Source organism: Camelina sativa, chromosome 19, assembly GCF_000633955.1.
Source record: "Camelina sativa cultivar DH55 chromosome 19, Cs, whole genome shotgun sequence".
Taxonomy (NCBI): domain Eukaryota; kingdom Viridiplantae; phylum Streptophyta; class Magnoliopsida; order Brassicales; family Brassicaceae; genus Camelina; species Camelina sativa.
Window position 1 is genome coordinate 5102207 of NC_025703.1, and position 20059 is coordinate 5122265.

General features: G+C 37.8%; 5 protein-coding genes, 1 non-coding gene and 1 pseudogene across 6 annotated transcripts in view; all 7 read left to right on the forward strand.

Moving 5' to 3' along the window:
- On the forward strand, positions 1 to 1494 carry LOC104764885 (UDP-glycosyltransferase 76C2-like). Its single transcript, XM_019241130.1, has 2 exons — positions 1 to 466; positions 557 to 1494. Exons 1-2 carry the CDS (start codon positions 1 to 3, stop codon positions 1432 to 1434), a joined length of 1344 nt encoding a protein of 447 aa, XP_019096675.1. The 3' UTR covers positions 1435 to 1494.
- LOC104767451 (putative pentatricopeptide repeat-containing protein At1g28020) lies at positions 3128 to 5413 on the forward strand. The gene is made up of 2 exons (XM_019240813.1): positions 3128 to 3892; positions 3968 to 5413. Exons 1-2 carry the CDS (start codon positions 3128 to 3130, stop codon positions 5411 to 5413), a joined length of 2211 nt encoding a protein of 736 aa, XP_019096358.1.
- Positions 6794 to 9061, forward strand: LOC104767452 (putative pentatricopeptide repeat-containing protein At1g28020). The gene has a single exon (XM_019240814.1). The coding sequence runs from the start codon at positions 6794 to 6796 to the stop codon at positions 9059 to 9061; it is 2268 nt and encodes a 755-aa protein (XP_019096359.1).
- On the forward strand, positions 11535 to 15124 carry LOC104764888. Its single transcript, XM_010488487.2, has 3 exons — positions 11535 to 11543; positions 11689 to 13167; positions 13690 to 15124. The coding sequence occupies exons 1-3, from the start codon at positions 11535 to 11537 to the stop codon at positions 14434 to 14436; spliced, it is 2235 nt and encodes a 744-aa protein (XP_010486789.2). The 3' UTR covers positions 14437 to 15124.
- On the forward strand, positions 15917 to 15990 carry TRNAV-CAC. The gene has a single exon. It is a non-coding gene; the product is annotated as a tRNA-Val (tRNA).
- LOC109130783 lies at positions 16762 to 17801 on the forward strand (annotated as a pseudogene).
- LOC104764889 (PRA1 family protein A3-like) overlaps positions 19571 to 20059 on the forward strand; it is a 2449-nt gene continuing 1960 nt past the window's right edge. Inside the window, exon 1 of the mRNA XM_010488488.2 lies at positions 19571 to 19993. Within this exon, the coding sequence (XP_010486790.1) occupies positions 19836 to 19993 (158 nt within the window). The 5' untranslated portion in view covers positions 19571 to 19835. The remainder of the gene's footprint in view (positions 19994 to 20059) is intronic.

Genomic DNA, 20059 nt, shown 5'->3' on the forward strand with positions numbered 1-20059 from the left:
ATGGAGACTAGAGAAACAAAACCAGTGATTCTTCTCTTTACTTTTCCTTTACAAGGTCACTTAAACCCAATGTTTCAGCTCGCCGACATTTTCTTCAACAGAGGCTTCTCCATCATTGTGATCCACACTGAGTTCAACTCTCCAAACTCTTCCAAATTCCCTCATTTCACTTTCGTCTCCATCCCCGATGGCTTGTCTGAACCCGAATCCTATCTGGATGTCATCGAGTTTATCCATGTCCTCAATTCCAAGTGTGTTGCTCCTTTCGGTGATTGCCTAAAGAAGCTTTTGTCTCAAGAACCAACTGCAGCTTGTGTGATTGTAGATGCTCATTGGTACTTCACTGACGGTTTAACCGAAAAATTCGGTATCCCGAGGATTGTACTCCGAACGGTTAACCTCTCAGCTTTCGTCGCTTTCTCGAAGTTTCATGTACTACGAGAGAAAGGGTACCTTTCTTTACAAGGTATATATGTACAGATCGAATTCAAGATTTATCTCTAGTTTTTTTTTTTTTACATTCTTGTTGACTTTTCTTCTCTCTACTCCATGGCAGAGTCTAAGGCAGACTCACCGGTACCCGAGCTTCCATATCTTAGAATGAAAGATCTTCCATGGTTCCAGACAGAAGAACCAAGATCTGGGGATAAGTTACAGAGAGGTACGATGAAGTCACTGAAGTCTTCCTCAGGGATCATATTCAACGCCGTTGAAGATCTTGAACCAGATCAGCTTGACCAATCCCTTAAAGAATTCCCAGTTCCACTCTTCTGTATTGGACCCTTTCATAGGTACATTTCAGCTTCATCTACCAGCTTACTTACACAAGACATGACCTGTCTCTCCTGGTTAGACAAGCAAGAACCCAACTCCGTGATCTACGCAAGTCTTGGAAGCATTGTCTCCATCGATGAATCTGAATTCTTGGAGATCGCTTGGGGTCTAAGAAACAGCAACCAGCCTTTTCTATGGGTGGTTAGACCCGGTTCAATCCACGGCAAGGAATTGATAGAGATTCTTCCTAAAGGGTTCATCGAAAGTCTCCAAGGTCGAGGTAAAATAGTGAAATGGGCACCTCAGCCCGAAATTTTAGCTCACCGTGCAACAGGCGGGTTCTTGACACATTGTGGATGGAACTCAACACTTGAGGCCATATGTGAAGCTATACCATTGATTTGCAAACCTTCTTTTGGGGACCAGAGAGTGAATGCTAGATACATTACCGATGTTTGGAAGATCGGATTGCATTTGGAGAACAAGATAGAGAGACTAGAGATCGAAAACGCGGTTAGAACACTAATGACAAGCTCAGAAGCAGAAGAGATCCGCAAGAGGATCTTGCTAATGAAGGAAACTGCTGAACAATGCCTTAAGCTTCAAGGTTCATCGTTTCGGAATCTCGAAAAGTTAATTGCTTATATATTGTCTTTCTAATTCGGTGTTCTTCTCCACATCCAAATTTGTTTTCCTTTGATTTTAATATGCATTCCCAAAATAAAGAACTTTCATTCTAAAAATTTACCATATATAGTATNCTTTTCTATGGGTGGTTAGACCCGGTTCAATCCACGGCAAGGAATTGATTGAGATTCTGCCTAAAGGGTTCATCGAAAATCTCCAAGGTCGAGGTAAAATAGTGAAATGGGCACCTCAGCCCGAAATTTTAGCTCACCGTGCAACAGGCGGGTTCTTGACACATTGTGGATGGAACTCAACACTTGAGGCCATATGTGAAGCTATACCATTGATTTGCAAACCTTCTTTTGGGGACCAGAGAGTGAATGCTAGATACATTACCGATGTTTGGAAGATCGGATTGCATTTGGAGAACAAGATAGAGAGACTAGAGATCGAAAACGCGGTTAGAACACTAATGACAAGCTCAGAAGCAGAAGAGATCCGCAAGAGGATCTTGCTAATGAAGGAAACTGCTGAACAATGCCTTAAGCTTCAAGGTTCATCGTTTCGGAATCTCGAAAAGTTAATTGCTTATATATTGTCTTTCTAATTCGGTGTTCTTCTCCACATCCAAATTTGTTTTCCTTTGATTTTAATATGCATTCCCAAAATAAAGAACTTTCATTCTAAAAATTTACCATATATAGTATAGTAGAACCTCTATAAATTAATATTTTTTAAATTAATATTCGCTATAAATTAATAAATTATTTCGGTTCCTACTTGGGTCGGTGTAAAAACTTACACATTTCAATATATTAATAAGATAATAATTTTTTTAGAAATCCTATATAAAATATGGTCTCATCAATATCATAAATTAATAATCAAATAAACTAATATATATATGTATATAAGAAAATCTAGTAAAATATAATTATATTATTGTTTGCTTATTCTTGAATTTGTATTTTTGTTAGAGCTCATCTCTAATCTTTTTTATTGTCGTCTTCTCAAATTGCATCCAAATATAGTGGAGAGTATTAAATGCAATAATTGATTTTTTACATATAATTGGTTCTAAAATTACAGCAATATCTTCATCGACTTCATCATTACCATGAAGAATAGTACATAGTAGTAACAATTTTTTTTTAACTCTAAACTTCTAACATTTATCATTTTTACCTAAACTCTAAACTTAGCAATTACGATAGCCAAGATTATAAATTAAAAAAATTCTTTAAAAATGAGAATGATAATAAAAGTATCTTATTTTGTAATAGAAAATTTTCAAAATTATGAAAATTAAAAAATCTCTTTACAAATTAAAAAAATATTAATTTATCGATAAATTAAAACCTCTATAAATTAATAAAATTTCCGAGTCCTGATCTTATTAATTTATAGAGGTTTTACTGTATATTGAAAGAGATAATGGAAACCCTAATTTGTTTAACCCCTAACTAATTTTTGCAAAACAAAACAGGGCTGGTTTAACCCCTAACTCAAGTAAAACCCTAATTTGTTTTTAACTTCAGAATTTATTTGCCAAACTAGGAAACTACAATCGACTGGGCCATAATTACGAGAAGCTTACCCGCTTTTTTTTTAACCCATTAGCGTCGTAATCTTTTAAAGTGTAAACTCGCAATTAATACAAATCGATTTAATTGCGAAAGTTTAAGTAAAACCCTAGGTTTGCTCTGTATCATCATCATCATCAAACATGAGCGTGGCGCGTAATCTTCAGCAACACGCAAAGCGACTCATCGCTCACACTAGTAGGCCTCGATTCTTCTGCACCTACAGAAACGGAACCCTATCGTCTTCGGCGACGAACCAAACTCTTCAGAGTCGGATTGAAGCGGCTTTAGATCAGAAAGCAGCAATCACTACGGTGCTTGAGCAATGGCGACAACAACAGGGGAATCAGTTAAACCCTTCGTTGGTGAGAGGAGTCTTCGAGAAGCTCCACGATTCCAAAAGATATAGTCAAGCCCTAGAAGTATCAAACTGGATGGTCAATAACAAGATCTGTAATCACCTCCCTGAAGATTTGGCAGTTCGATTTCATCTAATCGAGAACGTTTTGGGATTGGAAGAAGCAGAGAAGTTCTTTAAGAGCATCCCCGAGAATCTGAAAGGTGAATCTATCTACACTGCTCTGTTAAAGAGTTACGCAAAATCGGGTGAGAAATCTCTGAGTAAAGCCGAATATACTTTCAAGATGATGAGGAAGCTAGGTATGCTCTTGAGACCTTCACCTTACAACTCGATGGTCTCACTATACAGCTCTCTCAGAAACCGAGTTAAGGTCGATGTGATTTTGCAAGAGATGAAGGAGAACAACATTGAGCTAGATAGTCTCACCGTGAACAACGCTTTGCGAGTATACGCTGCTGTTTCTGATGTTGCGACAATGGACAAGTTTCTAGCTGATTGGAATGAAACTACAACGCTTGAGTGGCTCACAACGCTTGACATGGCAAAGGCTTATCTGAGAGATGGTTCAAAGGGAAAGGCTAGAGATATGCTTCGTAAAACAGAGGAACTGAATGATCCAAAGTCTTATGAGGGACTCATGAGGCTATATGGTGAAGCAGGAGAGAGAGAAGATGTGTACCGTATATGGGACTTGTACAAGAAGACAAGAAACAAGAGCAATGAGGGATTTAGAGCTTTGATTGGTTCTCTCTTGAAGCTTGATGATATAAACGGAGCAGAGGAGATATACTACAATGAGTGGGAGTGCTCAGGTCTTGAGTTCGATCTCCGAGTACCAACTATGTTGATCTCTGGCTATCGCGCAAAGGGAATGGTGAAGAAGGCAGATAACCTATTGTACAAGACTATGAAGAATAAAAGATTAGCTAAACCGATTAATCCATTGATTGAGGACTGGCTGAAAAATAGAAACCAAGTGAAGCCGTCCAACTTGAGAGACCTTATCAAGAATCTGTGTGACTCAAATCAGTTATCTAAAGCACTTGAGGTATCATCATTGCTGTGTGATAGAAAGAGTTTTAATGTTTTTCCAGAAGATTATGTTACTAGGCTTCATCTGTGTGAGAAAGTGTTGGGTTTGGAAGAAGCAGAGAAGTTTTTCGAAAGAAGCATCCCGGGGAACATGAAGGATTACTCTGTCTACAACACTCTCTTAACCTCGTACACAACATCTGACAAAAGGCTAGAAAAAGCGGAAGGCGTTTTCGAGAAGATGAGAGAGCTAGGTTTCCTCTCAATTCTCTCCCCATACAACTCGATGATATCTCTCTATATTCAGCTTGGAAAGCAAGGTAGGGCCAAGAATCTTCTACGGGTGATGAAGGAGAAGAATATAGAGCATGACAGTGTCACGATGAACAACGTTTTGAGGATGTACGCAGGTGAAGATGACGTAAAGACAATGGAAACGTATAAGAGAGAGTGGGTTGATGATGATGAACAAACCAAGCTTGAAATGAGGACGACTGGTGAGATGGCAAAGGCTTACGAAAGAGCAGGGCTACTACTAAAGGCGATGGAGATAACTAGGAGTAAAAGAGAAGTGCAGCGTCTATGGAATGAGTACAGGAAGAAGGCAAAGGAAGAGGTTGAAAGAGATACGCTTCGCCCTTGGGTGAAGAGAGAAAAGATTAAGAATGAAGAATATCGAAATGTGATTAGATCTCTGTTGAAGCTTGGCGATGTACAAGGAGCAGAAGCGATATATGGAGAATGGGAACCACAAGGACCCGAGTTCGATAACGGAATACCATGTCTGCTAATTTCTCGTTATTACGAGGAAGATGATGAAGCCAAGGCAAAGGAGGTAGAGTATTCGAGTAGACAGAAGCGGAGGCGGATGCAGTTTAAGCTGTTCAAGGAAGACTTGATCGGTTACGCGGCAGGGGTTGTCGTGTCTACGGTTCCTACGATCGTAGTATTGTTTTTTCTACACCATCCCGACTACTTTTTTAAGTTCATCTTAAGTACCGTTCTGTTTGCATTGTTGAACTATTTAACAGCCTAATATTCTTGTGTTTCTTTTTTCTTTTCTTTTGGTTTAAAACCACAAAGTTTTGCTCGGTTTGAAACTTACTTTTGGTTACGTTTGGATTCATTTGGTTTTCTAAAAATATTTCTTATCATTACTTTCGTCATTAAATTNTTTTTTTTTTTTTTTTTTTTTTTTTTTTTTTTTTTTTTTTTTTATCTTCAAATATTCAAACTTTGGATAATATTGGCTCAATATATATATATATATATTTACATAGGCCTGGGAAAAATATCCGGATCCGCAGATTCGATAGGAACTCGTATTCGAAATTGTAAAATACCTGAACGAGTTCTAAATCTCTAAATCCGAAAACCCGAATCCGATCCGAACCGAAATCTGAACATGATCCAAACCGAAATCCGAACGGGTATCCGAATACACCCATATTTTTTTAATATATAGTAGTAATATTTATAATTTTAATAATATAAGTGTCCAAAATATTCATATTTTTAGATATTTTCAATAATCTGAAGTATTTAAACTGTTTATTAGTAAATTTGGATAAAAATACTTTAAATTTTCAGATATATTGCGTATTATTGAATAATTTAGACTAAATTAGATACTAAAATTTTGAGTTTTGTGAACTTTAGGTAATCCGAATTCGAACCTAAAATACCCGAACCAAACCCGATCCGAATCCGAAGTCTAGAAAACCTAAACAGTCGTATACCTCTAAACCCAAAAATCCGAAAATTCGATCCAGAATCCGAAGGGATACCCGAATGACCACGCCTATTTACATTCTGATTCCTTTCTCGTAATAATGCTATTTTTTAGAAAACCGGTTCCACAAAAACAAACCAGGACTGGTTATAATCCTTACCGGATCGTTGAATATAGTCTATACATATAGACGTGAAACTTACCCGCTTTAAAACCCATTAATAGCGTCATTACCTTTGCTATATAAACCGATTAAATTGAAAAGTTCAGGGCAAATTTTTTTTATGACAATTACTATATTATTTTCTATCAAAATCAACATTACACTAATTTTATATATCACTAGCTCTCATGATAAAAACCTAATATAATATAAGTATAACCAATAATATTACACTAAATATATTTAAACTTTTCAAAGTGAAACCAATTTATATACAAGACTTCAATTTTCATTAGGGTTAAACTTAAGCCCATGCCAGAGGTATGCAGGTATCCCATATAAGTCGGAATGGGTGATTGCAAACCTAAACGTAAAACGAGTAGCTAGTAGCATAGTCGGAATGGATTACATTTTCCAATTAAAGGAAATGTTCAGCATAAGGGTTAACTATATAAACTGATTAAAATTAAAATATCACAAAACCCTAAATCTTGTCCTCTGTGTCATCATCGGCCATGATCATGACGCATAATCTTCAGCAACACGCAAGGCGAATCCTCGCTTACAGTAGCAGGCCTCGTTTCTTCTGCTCATACATCAACGGAACCCTACCGTCTCCGGCGTCGAACCAAACTCTGCTGAGTCGGATCGAAGCGGCTGCGGATCGGAAAGCAGAAATCACAACGGTGCTTGAGCATTGGCGACAACAACAACAACAACGTGGGAATCAGTTAAACCCTTCTCTGGTGAGAGGTATCGTCGAGAAGCTCAACTGTTCCAAGAGATATAGTCAAGCCCTAGAGGTATCAGAGTGGATGAGTAAACAAAAGATTTGCAATCTCGTCCCGGAAGACTTCACAACTCGATTTCATCTGATTGAAAACGTTTTGGGTTTGGAAGAAGCAGAGAAGTTCTTGGAGAGCATCCCGGAGAATCTAAGAGGTGAGTCTATCTACACTTCCCTGTTAAGAAATTACTCAAGACAACCCGGGTTAAGAGCTCTGAGCAAAGCCGAATCTACTTTCAAGAAGATGAGGAAGCTAGGGTTGCTCTTGAGACCTTCACCGTACAACTCGATGACATCACTCTATAGCTCTCGCGAAAACAGAGATAAGGTCGATGAGATCCTACAAGAGATGATGGAGAACAACGTTGAGTTCGATAACGTCACCGTGAACAACGCGTTGAGAGTATACGCTGCTGTATCTGATGTGGAGACCATGGACAAGTTTCTAGCTGATTGGAGTGCGATTACAATACTTGATGGGCTCACGGTACTTGACATGGCTGAGGCTTATCTGAGAGTTGGTTTGAAGGAAAAGGCTATAAAACTGCTTCGTAGAAGAGAGGGATATATGAGTATCGAGTCGTATGGGGAACTCATGAGGCTATATGGTGAAGCAGGAGAGAGAGAAGATGTGTACCGTATATGGGTTTTGTACAAGAAGACAAGTAACAAGAACAATGAGGGATTTAGAGCTTTGATTGGTTCTCTCTTGAATCTTGATGATATCAAAGGAGCAGAGGAGGTATACCACAATGAGTGGGAGGGCTCAGGTCTTGAGTTTGATCTCCAAATCCTAAATATGTTGGTGTCTTGTTATCGCAAAAAGGGAATGGTGAAGAAAGCAGAGAAACTGGTGAGCAAGACTATGAGGAACAGAGGATTGGTTAAACCAATCACTCCGTTTCTGAATGAACTTGGGAAAAAGGGGAATCAAGTGAGTCCGTCGGATTTGAGAGACCTCATCAAGAACCTGCATGATTCAAACCAGTTGTCCAAAGCACTTGAGGCATCATCATGGATGTGTGAAAAAAAGGCGTTTAATCTTTTTTCAGAAGATTATGCAACTAGGCTTCAACTTACTCGGAAAGTTTTGGGTTTGGAAGAAGCAGAGAGGTTTTTCGAAAGCAGCATCCCGGAGAATATGAAGGATTACTCTGTCTACGCCACACTCTTAACGTTGCACACAAGATCTGAAATGAATCTAGTCAAAGCAGAAGCCGTTTTTGAGAAGATGAGAGAGCTAGGTCTCGTCTCCAAACTTTACCCATTCAACTTGATGATATCTCTCTACAGTGAGCTAAGAAAACGAAGCAAGGTCAATAAGCTTCTATCTGATATGAAGCAGAACAATATTGAGCCTGATAATGTCACGATGAACAACGTTTTGAGAGTTAACGCAGACGTATCCGCCATAGACTCGATGGAGAAGTACAAGAAAGAGTGGGCTGCTGCTGATGGTGATGATAATAATAACATAACCAAGCTTGAAGTGAGGACGATTGATGCGATGGCAAAGGCTTACGAAAGAGCCGGGCTAGTACTAAAGGCGATAGAGACGACAACAAGTAACAGGGAAGTGTACCGTCTATGGGATATGTACAAGGTCAAGGCAGATGGAGATATTAAAAGAGATAAGATCACCTCTAAATCAGAGATAGGAAAGATTTGGAATGAAGGATATCGAAATGTGATTAGCTCTTTGTTGAAGCTTGAAGATGTGAAAGGAGCTGAGAAGATATATGGAGAGTGGGAGCTGAAAGGAATTGTTATGGATACACGAATACCGTGTTTGCTAATCTCTCGTTACATCAAAGAAGATGATCAAGTGAAGATGAAGAATGTAGTGGATTCGAGTAGGAAGAAGGAAAGGCGGATGCATGTTGAGAAGGTGGTTAATATAACTTTGGTCGAGGATGTGTTGACGCTTCTCGCGGTTCCGTCTGGTACGATTTTGTTAGTATGGGTTTTAACAAAAGGGCCAATTTTTCCAATTATTTTTTAAAAAGTGCAAGCATTCGTAAATACTAGATGAGTTTCTCAAAATATTATATTTTAATCATTTTTATATAAAATTATTATTTATTAAATAAGAAATTAAAAAAATAAAATATAACCAGTTATAATTAGCCATATGTCCTGTTTCTCAAATGAGAATCTCTCAGAAACATTTTTCACTTTCTCTCATATTTTTTTGTTACTTTTTATTTTTTAATTGGTGAGAATTTAATTGAGAAACCCCCACTGCACATAATCTAATATACTAATGGACTCTTTTCTTATTACTCTTTAAAAGAAACTATATATTACGTTCTATTTAGTTATTTTTATTTTCTTAGTATTTAATTATTGTTATTGTATTACTAGGTAACAACCCGCACTATGTGCGGTATAAAATAATTATTTAATGTTTTTACTGTAATTTACAAAATCTAATATATTTATGGGTAATTGAAATATTTAAAATTCGATTGTGTAGTATATATCTATAAAAAAAAATTGTATAGTAATTAAAATTTAACCCGTGAGAGTTATTATAATATCAATCTTATATTATTATATCATATGAACAAAGGGTTCTTAGAATTCATTTTTAAGATTTTATGAAAATATAATTAAAGGATATAATTAAGTTAGAAAGATAATATAAAATTTTTATTTTGGGTGTAAATTGTATTTTTGGAAAAATAAAATGGTAAATAAATGTAAATATTTTTAAAAACTGATGACAAATAAAGGAAAGAGTGTCATGAACTCTGTAATGCTGACACCTCAGTTTTTTTTTGCCAAAATGTTCCTCTATTAATATATAAGAGATTTACAAAATCTATCATATTTATGGGTAATTGAAATATTTAAAATTCGATTGTGTAGTATATATAAAAAAAATTTGTATAATAATTAAAATTTAATCCGTGAGAGTTATTATAATATCAATCTTATATTATTATATCATATGAACAAAGGATTTTTTAAAATTCATTTTAAAGATTTTATGAAAATATAATTAAAGGATATAATTAAGTTAGAAAGATAATATAAAAAAATAATTTTGGGTGGAAATTGTATTTTTGGAAAAATACAATGATAAATAAATGTAAATATTTTTAAAAGCTGATGACAAATAAAGGAAAGAGTGTCCTGAGCTCTGTAATGCTGACACCTTAGTTTTTTTGCCAAAAAGTTCTTCTATTAATATATAGGAGATTGAATGGAATGATACAATTTATATAAAAGCACCAAACATAATCAAATAGTATAGTGAAAGAGATTACATAGAATAATATAATTAATATAGATTAGAGTGATATACGTGATTCTACAACTAGCTCTTGTTATTTAAATTCTCGATATAACATGGATCCAAATCTTGTATATTTTCTTTGAATGTGCACAGCCTTGAAAATCTTGGGTTATGCATTTATCATAAGTAAACGAGAGTATAAAAGAGTTTTATTGCTCTGTTATTTAGACATATATATAACCATCTATTATTTTTATTTTTACATGGTGGAAAGTGGAAACAGGGGTCTTGGGAACAAATTAACAAATTTATTGATAATTTATAGGGACATGCAAACGATGAGTCGATGACCAAATTTAAAATGGTACATATTGCTCGTTCTTAATATTAAAAGGACAGCAAGTTTTGTGTCCGTCTATTAGGAAAAATAGGATTCTTGTTAATTGATAGTAAAAATATTTTCTCCCTTTTATTATTCGTTTCCTGTGTGTTTTTTTTCTTTGGTGACTTGCTTTGCCACCACTTCTAAAGAATGAATTGAGTCCCTTTAACGATTTCTCATTCTCCATACCTTCTTTTTTCATATGATCTCATTTCGTATGTTACAATAACTACAAGCTGTATATATAAATCACGTTTTTGTGCTCAAATTAATCAAAAGTCAAAACTGAACTAGGTGGTAGCCGTACTGGAAGGTGCGGCTGGATCACCTCCTTAGCCAAGCTGTTCTTTTGGTGAGCCAAAACTAAACCGAAACTGAATTCAATATAACCGACTGAACCAAAACTAAACCAAAACTAGAATGCATATCCTTTTTTTTTTACATTCAATATATTGTTGTAATGTTAAATTTCCATTTATATGAGAATGCTAAAGATTGCGTTTCAATCTGTTCAAAATATATCATTTTTAAAGTAGTTTTACAGAATTTTTAAGAGCTCTGTTATTTAAATTGTCGATATATAAACATGGATCTAAATCTCTTATATATCTTGCTTTGAATGTGCACAGCCTGCCTGGAAACAGATCTTAGGATAAAATTTAATGTTAAAAGTAAACGAAAATATAAAATAGTTCTACAGAAATTACACTGGTCTCTTAATCAAATCCTAGATTTAACCTTGATCTAAGTCTAGTTTTTTTCTTTTTCTTGAATGTGCATTAATGCACAACGTGGAAACAGGTCCAGGGGAATAAATTTAATGATAATTTCATTACAAGTAAACGATGATCGATGACCAAAGTATAAAAGATCGTATATTCTGGTCATTATTAATAACATAAACAATAATTTGGTCACTGCACTTGCTACTACTTACTAGAAAGTAGAAACTATGGGAATGCTTGTTTATTAATATGAACACTCCCCTTTACTTTACTCCACCTAGAGTGGGAGAGAAGAGCATAAACAAAACAGCAAAAAGATGCACAAAAAAGGAGTACCTCCTCCTCCACCTCTGCCACCTCTTGGATTTGGACGACATCAAAACAGAAACGGCAAAAATATGGACAAAGAACAAGTAGCTCCACCTCCTCCACCCCCTCCACCTTTTCCATCTTTTGGATATGAACGTTATCATAACCGAAACGGAAAAAAGATGGACAACGAAGATGTATCTCCACCTCGACGAGCTCATAACCGAAACGGCAAAAAGATGGACAAAGAAGAAGTATCTCCACCTCGACGAGCTCATAACCGAAACGGCAAAAAGATGAAAAAAGAAAATAGGAGAAACCGCAAAAAGATGGACAAAGAAGAAGTACCTACACCTCCTATCTCCCCTTCATTACTGAGACAAATCTCAGAGCCACCCGCTCTTCCTAAAGAAAACCCAAGATGTCCTGTTTCTCATTCAACTCACCCTCACACACTCTGTCCTAGACTCGATGGGAACACCAACTCTGGTTGTTTTTCATGCGGTGAATATGCATCTCCCTTGATCGAAGACCAGAACTACCATTTCTTCTGCCAGACCTGCGATGTGGAGTTCCACAGAGTTTGTCATATGTTCCCAAAGACGTTATCACATCCTTATCACCTCCAACACCCTCTTACTTTCACCTACCGGAACAACGAAACCGGGTGCGTTTCAGACGGTAATATAGATGAGTCTTTCTGCGCTACAGTTCTATCTGCTGGCTCCAACATCTCTGATCCTAAGATGTTGGGATCTATCGAATCTGATCAATGCTCATGGTGTGGAAAAAATATCCAAGGAAACTGGTTCTATCGTTGCTCTATGTGCAACTTTTGTTTGGATCTCCATTGCTCCCAAAATGTTCCACTTCTTGTTGTCACAAACCCGAAGAATCATCATCATCAACTCGTCTTCTACAAGCGACCACTCTTGACTCCATGTGATGATTGTGGGTTGGTCAATGTGTTGGATCCAAGCTATGCTTGTTTTGAATGTGATTACATGGTCCATCAAAGTTGCATCAACTTACCACGAGTCATAAAGATCACGCGTCACCAGCATCGCCTTTTTTACACTCCTTTTCTCCAATCCAAGATTTCATCATGTCTGATATGCTACAAGAGAGTTGACACGAAGTATGGCCAATATTTTTGCAACCGCGAGAATTGCTCTTACGTAGTTCATTCAAAATGTGTAACACATGAGAACGTATGGGACGGGAAAGAGCTCGAACGGGCACCCGAAGTACCGGACGAGATTGAAGATATCCTCCCATATAAGAAGATTTGTGGTGATGACTTAATAAGACACTTCTCTCATGACCATCTTCTAAAGCTCAAGAAATATGATGGTGTTAGAGATGCAGAGAAGCAATGTCAAGCATGCATCCTTCCTATAGACTGTCGTGATTTCTACAATTGCACGCACTGTGATTTTTATCTCCACAAGGTATGTGCTTGCCTTCTTCGGAAACTGAGTCATGCGTTACACAAACACCCTCTTATCCTAGACGCCTCTCCTCGAAACCACTATGATCTCATCAATTGTTCAGCTNGAGTCATAAAGATCACGCGTCACCAGCATCGCCTTTTTTACACTCCTTTTCTCCAATCCAAGATTTCATCATGTCTGATATGCTACAAGAGAGTTGACACGAAGTATGGCCAATATTTTTGCAACCGCGAGAATTGCTCTTACGTAGTTCATTCAAAATGTGTAACACATGAGAACGTATGGGACGGGAAAGAGCTCGAACGGGCACCCGAAGTACCGGACGAGATTGAAGATATCCTCCCATATAAGAAGATTTGTGGTGATGACTTAATAAGACACTTCTCTCATGACCATCTTCTAAAGCTCAAGAAATATGATGGTGTTAGAGATGCAGAGAAGCAATGTCAAGCATGCATCCTTCCTATAGACTGTCGTGATTTCTACAATTGCACGCACTGTGATTTTTATCTCCACAAGGTATGTGCTTGCCTTCTTCGGAAACTGAGTCATGCGTTACACAAACACCCTCTTATCCTAGACGCCTCTCCTCGAAACCACTATGATCTCATCAATTGTTCAGCTTGTTCCAGAAAGTTCACTGGTTTCAGGTACATATGTACCAAAGCTAATTGTGTGTCCAAGCAAGTTCAGATAGATGTTCGATGTATTTCATCAGTTCCTGATTATTTCACTCATGAAAGTCATGAACATCCTCTGTTTATCTCCACGTCTTCCAAAGGTGAAAACAAGACTGGTTGTGTGGGTTGCAAGAAGACAGGTATGCGGTCTTACCTACAGTGTACTAAATGCAAATTTTCTATGTGTTATCAATGCGCTACAATTCCAACTCTAGTAAGGTACAAATACGACAAGCATCCTCTGTCTCTTTGCTATGGAGAAGAAGCAGGTGATAAGTATTGGTGCGAAGTATGTGAGAAAGAGGTTAATCCAAGGGAAAGGTTCTACAAATGCAACGAATGTTGTATCACTGTCCACCTTCATTGCATATTCACATCTTCTGCTTATATGAAGCCTGGTTTCAGATTCAAGTATTACTCGTCCAAAGTGGAAGTTCGTCGCAACAGCAACATCACTAGACCGTATTGCGTTGAATGTGGTCATCGCTGTCCAGGGTACATCTACTACAAAAACGATAACTCTGTAACCGTTACTTGTTCCTTGAACTGTTTAGATAAAAAGCTGACACGACGGCATGCACTGTGAGCTTTATTTGTGTGTCTCTTTTGTTTGTTTGTTTTTTCTTGAAGAACTTTGAAATCTCTAAAGAATTAAAATCTCTTTGAATTTCTTCATCTCTGTTTTCTTAATAGACTCAGAAGACATAGTTTCGCAAAATAGACTCTGTGAAGGTGCATGGAAAAAAAATAAGTAGCTTCAACGTTTTCATCTACCAACCAAACACCATGCAAACTATCCTCAAAACCAGTAAACCAAAGGTTCATTTCACTGAACATTGTTTAATGGCAATCACAAACATTAAGATAGACTTTGAGATGATGATTGATCTCAAATGTATTTCTTTTTGGGAGATGAACCAAGATGGCTTCAACAAAACAGTCTGTTCTCTCTCTGTCCCTAATATGTAAGGATCAAACTAGTGTCCTTGATGGACCTTAGTTTACAAATTACAACCAAAGCTCCATTGTTATGTTCAGGGTTTTCATTAAAATAGATATAATCCAGCTCAGGATGAGTCAAAGAAGCTATGTATCAGCTAATAATAGAGTATTCAGAGTACCACTACAAGTCTGATAGAGAAATTTTATATGATTAAAGAGAAGAAACCAAAAAAAAAAGAAGATCACACTTGTGTGTGTGTGTTGTGTTACCTTGGCTTTGGTTCCGGCTACATGGATACTGCTCATCTTTGAAAGGTCATCTTCCAGGCCAAGACTCTGCATATGCGTTGTTGTTACGTTAAGAAAATAGAAAAAACACCAAAATCAAACAGAAAGAGAGTAACAACAACCTTGACATAATCAGACATCAAACTGAACTGATCTCCTCTGTTGCGCCTTGGGATCTACGATGACAACACAACGAACCAGCGCTTCCTCATATGGATCACCACCTGCCTTTCGATTCAGGACAAAATCAGTGATATATCTATATAATAAAGATTCATCAGGAGCGACAAGGGAAGAAATTGACAAAACCTTGAGGTGCCGCCATGTCGATATGCTTTCCGAACAACTGAGACTATCAATGGAGCCCGTGAGTCTTTACAGCGAGCAATTGCTTCTAGTACCCATGGCTGGACTGGACTCCGTTGACCACCCGGTCATATATGCTCCCAATTTTAAAAATTTGGAAAAGAATCGCCAATGTTGGTGAAGCTTGGATTAATTTATTGACAAGTCTCATTAGACTACTTCAACTTGTTACCAAATCCCAAAAACCAAAAAAAAAAAGAGATGAACCAAAATCTCCCATAGAGTAATGTCATCACTCATCATCAGTCATCACCACGATGATTCACAACAAAGTCGACGCTGGTGAGTGAAGAAGAAGAAGCCAATAGAAGAGCAGGATTCGAGAACTAGTAGATCACGAACGGCACGGTGTGTCTGTGTGGTACCTAAAAAAACACAAAAAGAATAAACGAAACAGCAAACATGCTTTGTTTCCTTCATATGTTTTCATATATGATATCTATCAGATAAGTAGAGAACTAGACATGATCGTCTGGGTGGTGTAGTCGGTTATCACGCTAGTCTCACACACTAGAGGTCCCCGGTTCGAACCCGGGCTCAGACACTTTTTCTTAATTTTTTTTCCAAAAATTGCGTTGCTGGCCACGTCATCATCTGTTGTTTACACGCATGCTATTATTATGTTCATTTCGCACGCGGGGGAGGCACTGAATAAACAACACACGATGCCAATCTTAACTTTTCCTTGTTTCTCTTCCTTCCCCATTGCTTGAACCACAGGGGAAAAATTAAAAAAAAAAATCCTGAAAATCAAAAATACCCACGAGTTGAAAATTATTCGAATCCCTTAAAGAAAATGAGTTTTGGAAAGAGATAAATAAGAAAACTTAATATAGAAAACACATTAAATTTATAAAAGTTACATTCTTTATGAAAAAAAAAAAAAAAAATCTCTAGAATGGCACTTTTAGTTAAAAAAAGAATTAGTATAAAATAGTTTAACAGAAATTGTATTGCTCTGTTTAGACATAACCAGATATAAAAATATATCCGTATATTTTTTTGAACGTGCTTACGTGTGCAAAAGGTGGAATTGTGGAAACAACAGGTCTTGGGAACAAATTTATTGAACATTTATAAACAACTAAACGATGACCAAGTCATAGTATTGTACATTTTTGGTCGTTCTTAATAACATAAAGAGCAAGTTGGTCATTTGTCTATTAGGAAAAATGGGATACTTGTTAAGTAAATAAATATTAAGTCCCATTTTCTATTGTATTATATTTGCTCAACTTTGCGAGGTGGGAGAAATGGGGGGAGAGAAGAAACTATCATAACACACAAAGGATCATAACCAAAGCAGTAAAAAAAAATGGACGAAGTACCTCCATTTCCAAGGCAAGATCTTGAAAAACACCCAAGATGTCCGTTGTCTCATCCAACTAACCCTCACATCCTCTCTAATTCTGGCGAAATCACCAAGTTTGGTTGTTTTACATGCGGTAAAAAAGCACCGCTCAGGAAAAGGGACCGTGGCTTCTCTTACTATTGCATCACCTGCGATGTGAATTTCCACATCCTTATCACCTTCAGCACCCTCTTACTTTCACCTTTAGGAATTATGAAATGGGGATAAAATCCGACAGCAGCATCCTATATGAATCCTTTCGCGCTACAGTTATGTCTCATGCTGACTTCATCGCATGTGATCTTGGGAAGCCTGGATCTACAGAATTTGGTGTGGCAGTAGATAAATGCACATGGTGTGGCAAAAATATCCAAGACGATTGGTTGTATCGTTGTTCTATATGTAACTTCTGCTTGGATATCTCTTGCTCCCAAAATGTTCCTCTTCTCCACATCACAAACCCAAAGAGTCATCAACATCCACTCGTCTTCTACAAGCGACCACTCTTGACTCCATGTGATGCTGTGTGGTTGGTCAATGTGTTGGATCCAAGCTACGCTTGTTTTCAATGTGATTACATGGTCCATCAAAAATGCATCGACTTCCCTAGAGTCATAAAGATCACGCGTCACCAGCATCGTCTTTCTCACACTCCTTGCGTCAAACCTCCTATTTCACCATGTGGGGTGTGCTACCAGAAAGTTGACACCAAGTACGGCCTATATTCTTGCAACCACGACGAGGATCGCTCTTATGTAGTGCATTCGAAATGTGCGACGCATGAAAATGTATGGGACGGGATTGAACTCGAATGGGAACCTCAGGTTTTCGAAAACCTTGAAGAAATCCTCCCATTTAAGAAGGTTGGTACTGATATGATAAAGCATTTCTCTCATGAACATAATCTGAAGCTCCACAAGTATGATATTGGTGTTGGTGATGCAGTGGAACACTGCTGTCAGGAGCAATCTGGCTTTCACGTTCAGCAGGTCCGCCAGTTATAGTCTCTGGAACAGAGTATAATTGGACCGGATTAGAGGACTCCCCTGGCTCGCAGCGTTCGGCTGCTAATAATGCTGCATGCTCCTTACGGATCAAGTTATCCCAGAAATTATAGTCGTAGTCCTCTTCCTCATCAGAGCCATACGAATCCCCATCTTCCATCTCTTCTGAATCCTCATCCTCCGTAACAGTATATACGCACTTCTCTTTCCCTTTTTTTGCAGACGCGTCTGCCTCTCTGGCCCTCGCTTCCACCATCTCTATATGTGCAACCAACTCTGCATCATATATGTTGTTTAAATCAATACAAGGCATCGTATCAGATATTACTGGCAGCACAGCGCTACCCCCGCCAGGGGTGTTTATTGCAGCAGCTTCCTCTTGGCCTGTTGTGCAACATTTTGTCTGCCTACTGTCCGCGGTTGGTAAGCTCTCTCCACCCTCATCCATTACTGCCATCTGCGATACTCCTGTTGCATGAACAACAACCCGAGAATGTACTTCAGCAGTTTGGACGTCTTCATTTGCGTCATTGGTCAGTGATGGCGTCCCATCGCGAAGACGTATGATGCCCTCATCAGGATCTGTACCATTACCAACGTCGTGGGGGGGTTCTTCTTCCCAAGTAGGTTGAAATGTGACCAACAGGTTCAGACCTCTATGTGCCGCCCTGATCCTTAAGAAGGTACGCAGTCCTTCGTCATTATGAACAGACACATGCGGTGTTCTTGCAGCACTAAATATAGACATCTCATCCGGAACCCAGTAGGACACTCGCCCGACAACAGATTTTCCCTCTTCAAGAAATTGTTTCACAATCTGACTTTTCAGCTCGGCGTATGTCGTAGCCGCTGTTATGTGAAAGCACTTCGACATACACGTTTTTGAAATTATGAAATCCCAGCTACCGCCATGAGAACATTCCCAGTCTCCGGCTAACACAAGTACCACATCCACCATGTCCTGTACGCATAATAAGATAGGCCGAGTTAGAGAAGTTACGGCAATACAGTATATTTGAAACATGGTGTTTACCACAAGTTACCGGTTGCTTAGGTTATTTGTGAGGATAACGTAAAATACATTACGATAGTATAAATATTATTCACACGTGTGTATCAGAAGTACTATGAACGAGTTGGGAGTATCACATTCCTCTTTAATCATGACGACTAACCATAGAATAGTTACTCAAGTACTTCATATTGTGTCACAGATCAGAACAACTTAGTGGACTGGATGAGATATTAGCTTAATAACTACTTACGACAGCTACAACTTAGGTTTACCCAACTATGGCAGTTAAAAATTATATACGGTCATACCAACCTAACATCCAACCTACCTATCACATATATATACAGGACAGTAACTCTTATGCCACATAAGACAACCATTTCATGGTACTTTTAAGTTTTCAGTATGTACGAGAATAAATACAAACATTTCATGGTACTTTTAAGCTCATATATACAGGACAGTAACTCTTATGCCACATCCTCCATGTCCTGTACGCATAATCTGACTTAGTTTTAGTCCACAAGTTTTCACTGAAAAGCGTGCGCCACTGTTGACGTTATCCCGATCACCAATCAAATATCTTTATTAACTTAATGGCGTTGCTAACAGAGATGATGTCATTTAGTTCGCTTCTAATTATCTACTCTTTCTCGTTGCAGGGTAAATCAGTCTACTACAGTGTGAATTAGACTTTTATTACTACCTCCAGATGTCCGATGCCTAAATCCGAAGTTTCATTTCTTCAAGTGCCTGTTTTGATAATAATCTTCACTTAATACACAACACACGTGCCAATTTTCACTTTGCCTTGTTTCTTCCCTCATTGCTTAAACCACAGGGAAAAAAAACAAAACCTGAGAATCAAAATAAAATACCCACGAATTGAAAATTTCGAATCCCTAATTGAAACCCTATTTTTCCATCTTTGTCTTCGAATTTGTGTAGGAGGTTATCGTTTCCCTCTTTTTGTGATATATATATATATATATCGATCTCTATAGCTGCTGAAGAGAGAGATGGATTGGGATATCGTCGCTGCTGAGGATGTGATTGAGGCGCTAAGAGAGGTTGAATGGTCGACGAGTCCTCGTTCCTTGGCTGAGTTCTTCTCCAGATTCGCTTTTCCTCGATCTTTCTCTAAATGGATGAGCCGTCTCAAATGCAATCTCTACTAGTATATTATTTTACTCTTTACCCACTCTCCTCTTCTCTCTTTTTTTTTTTTTTTTTTTTTTTTTTT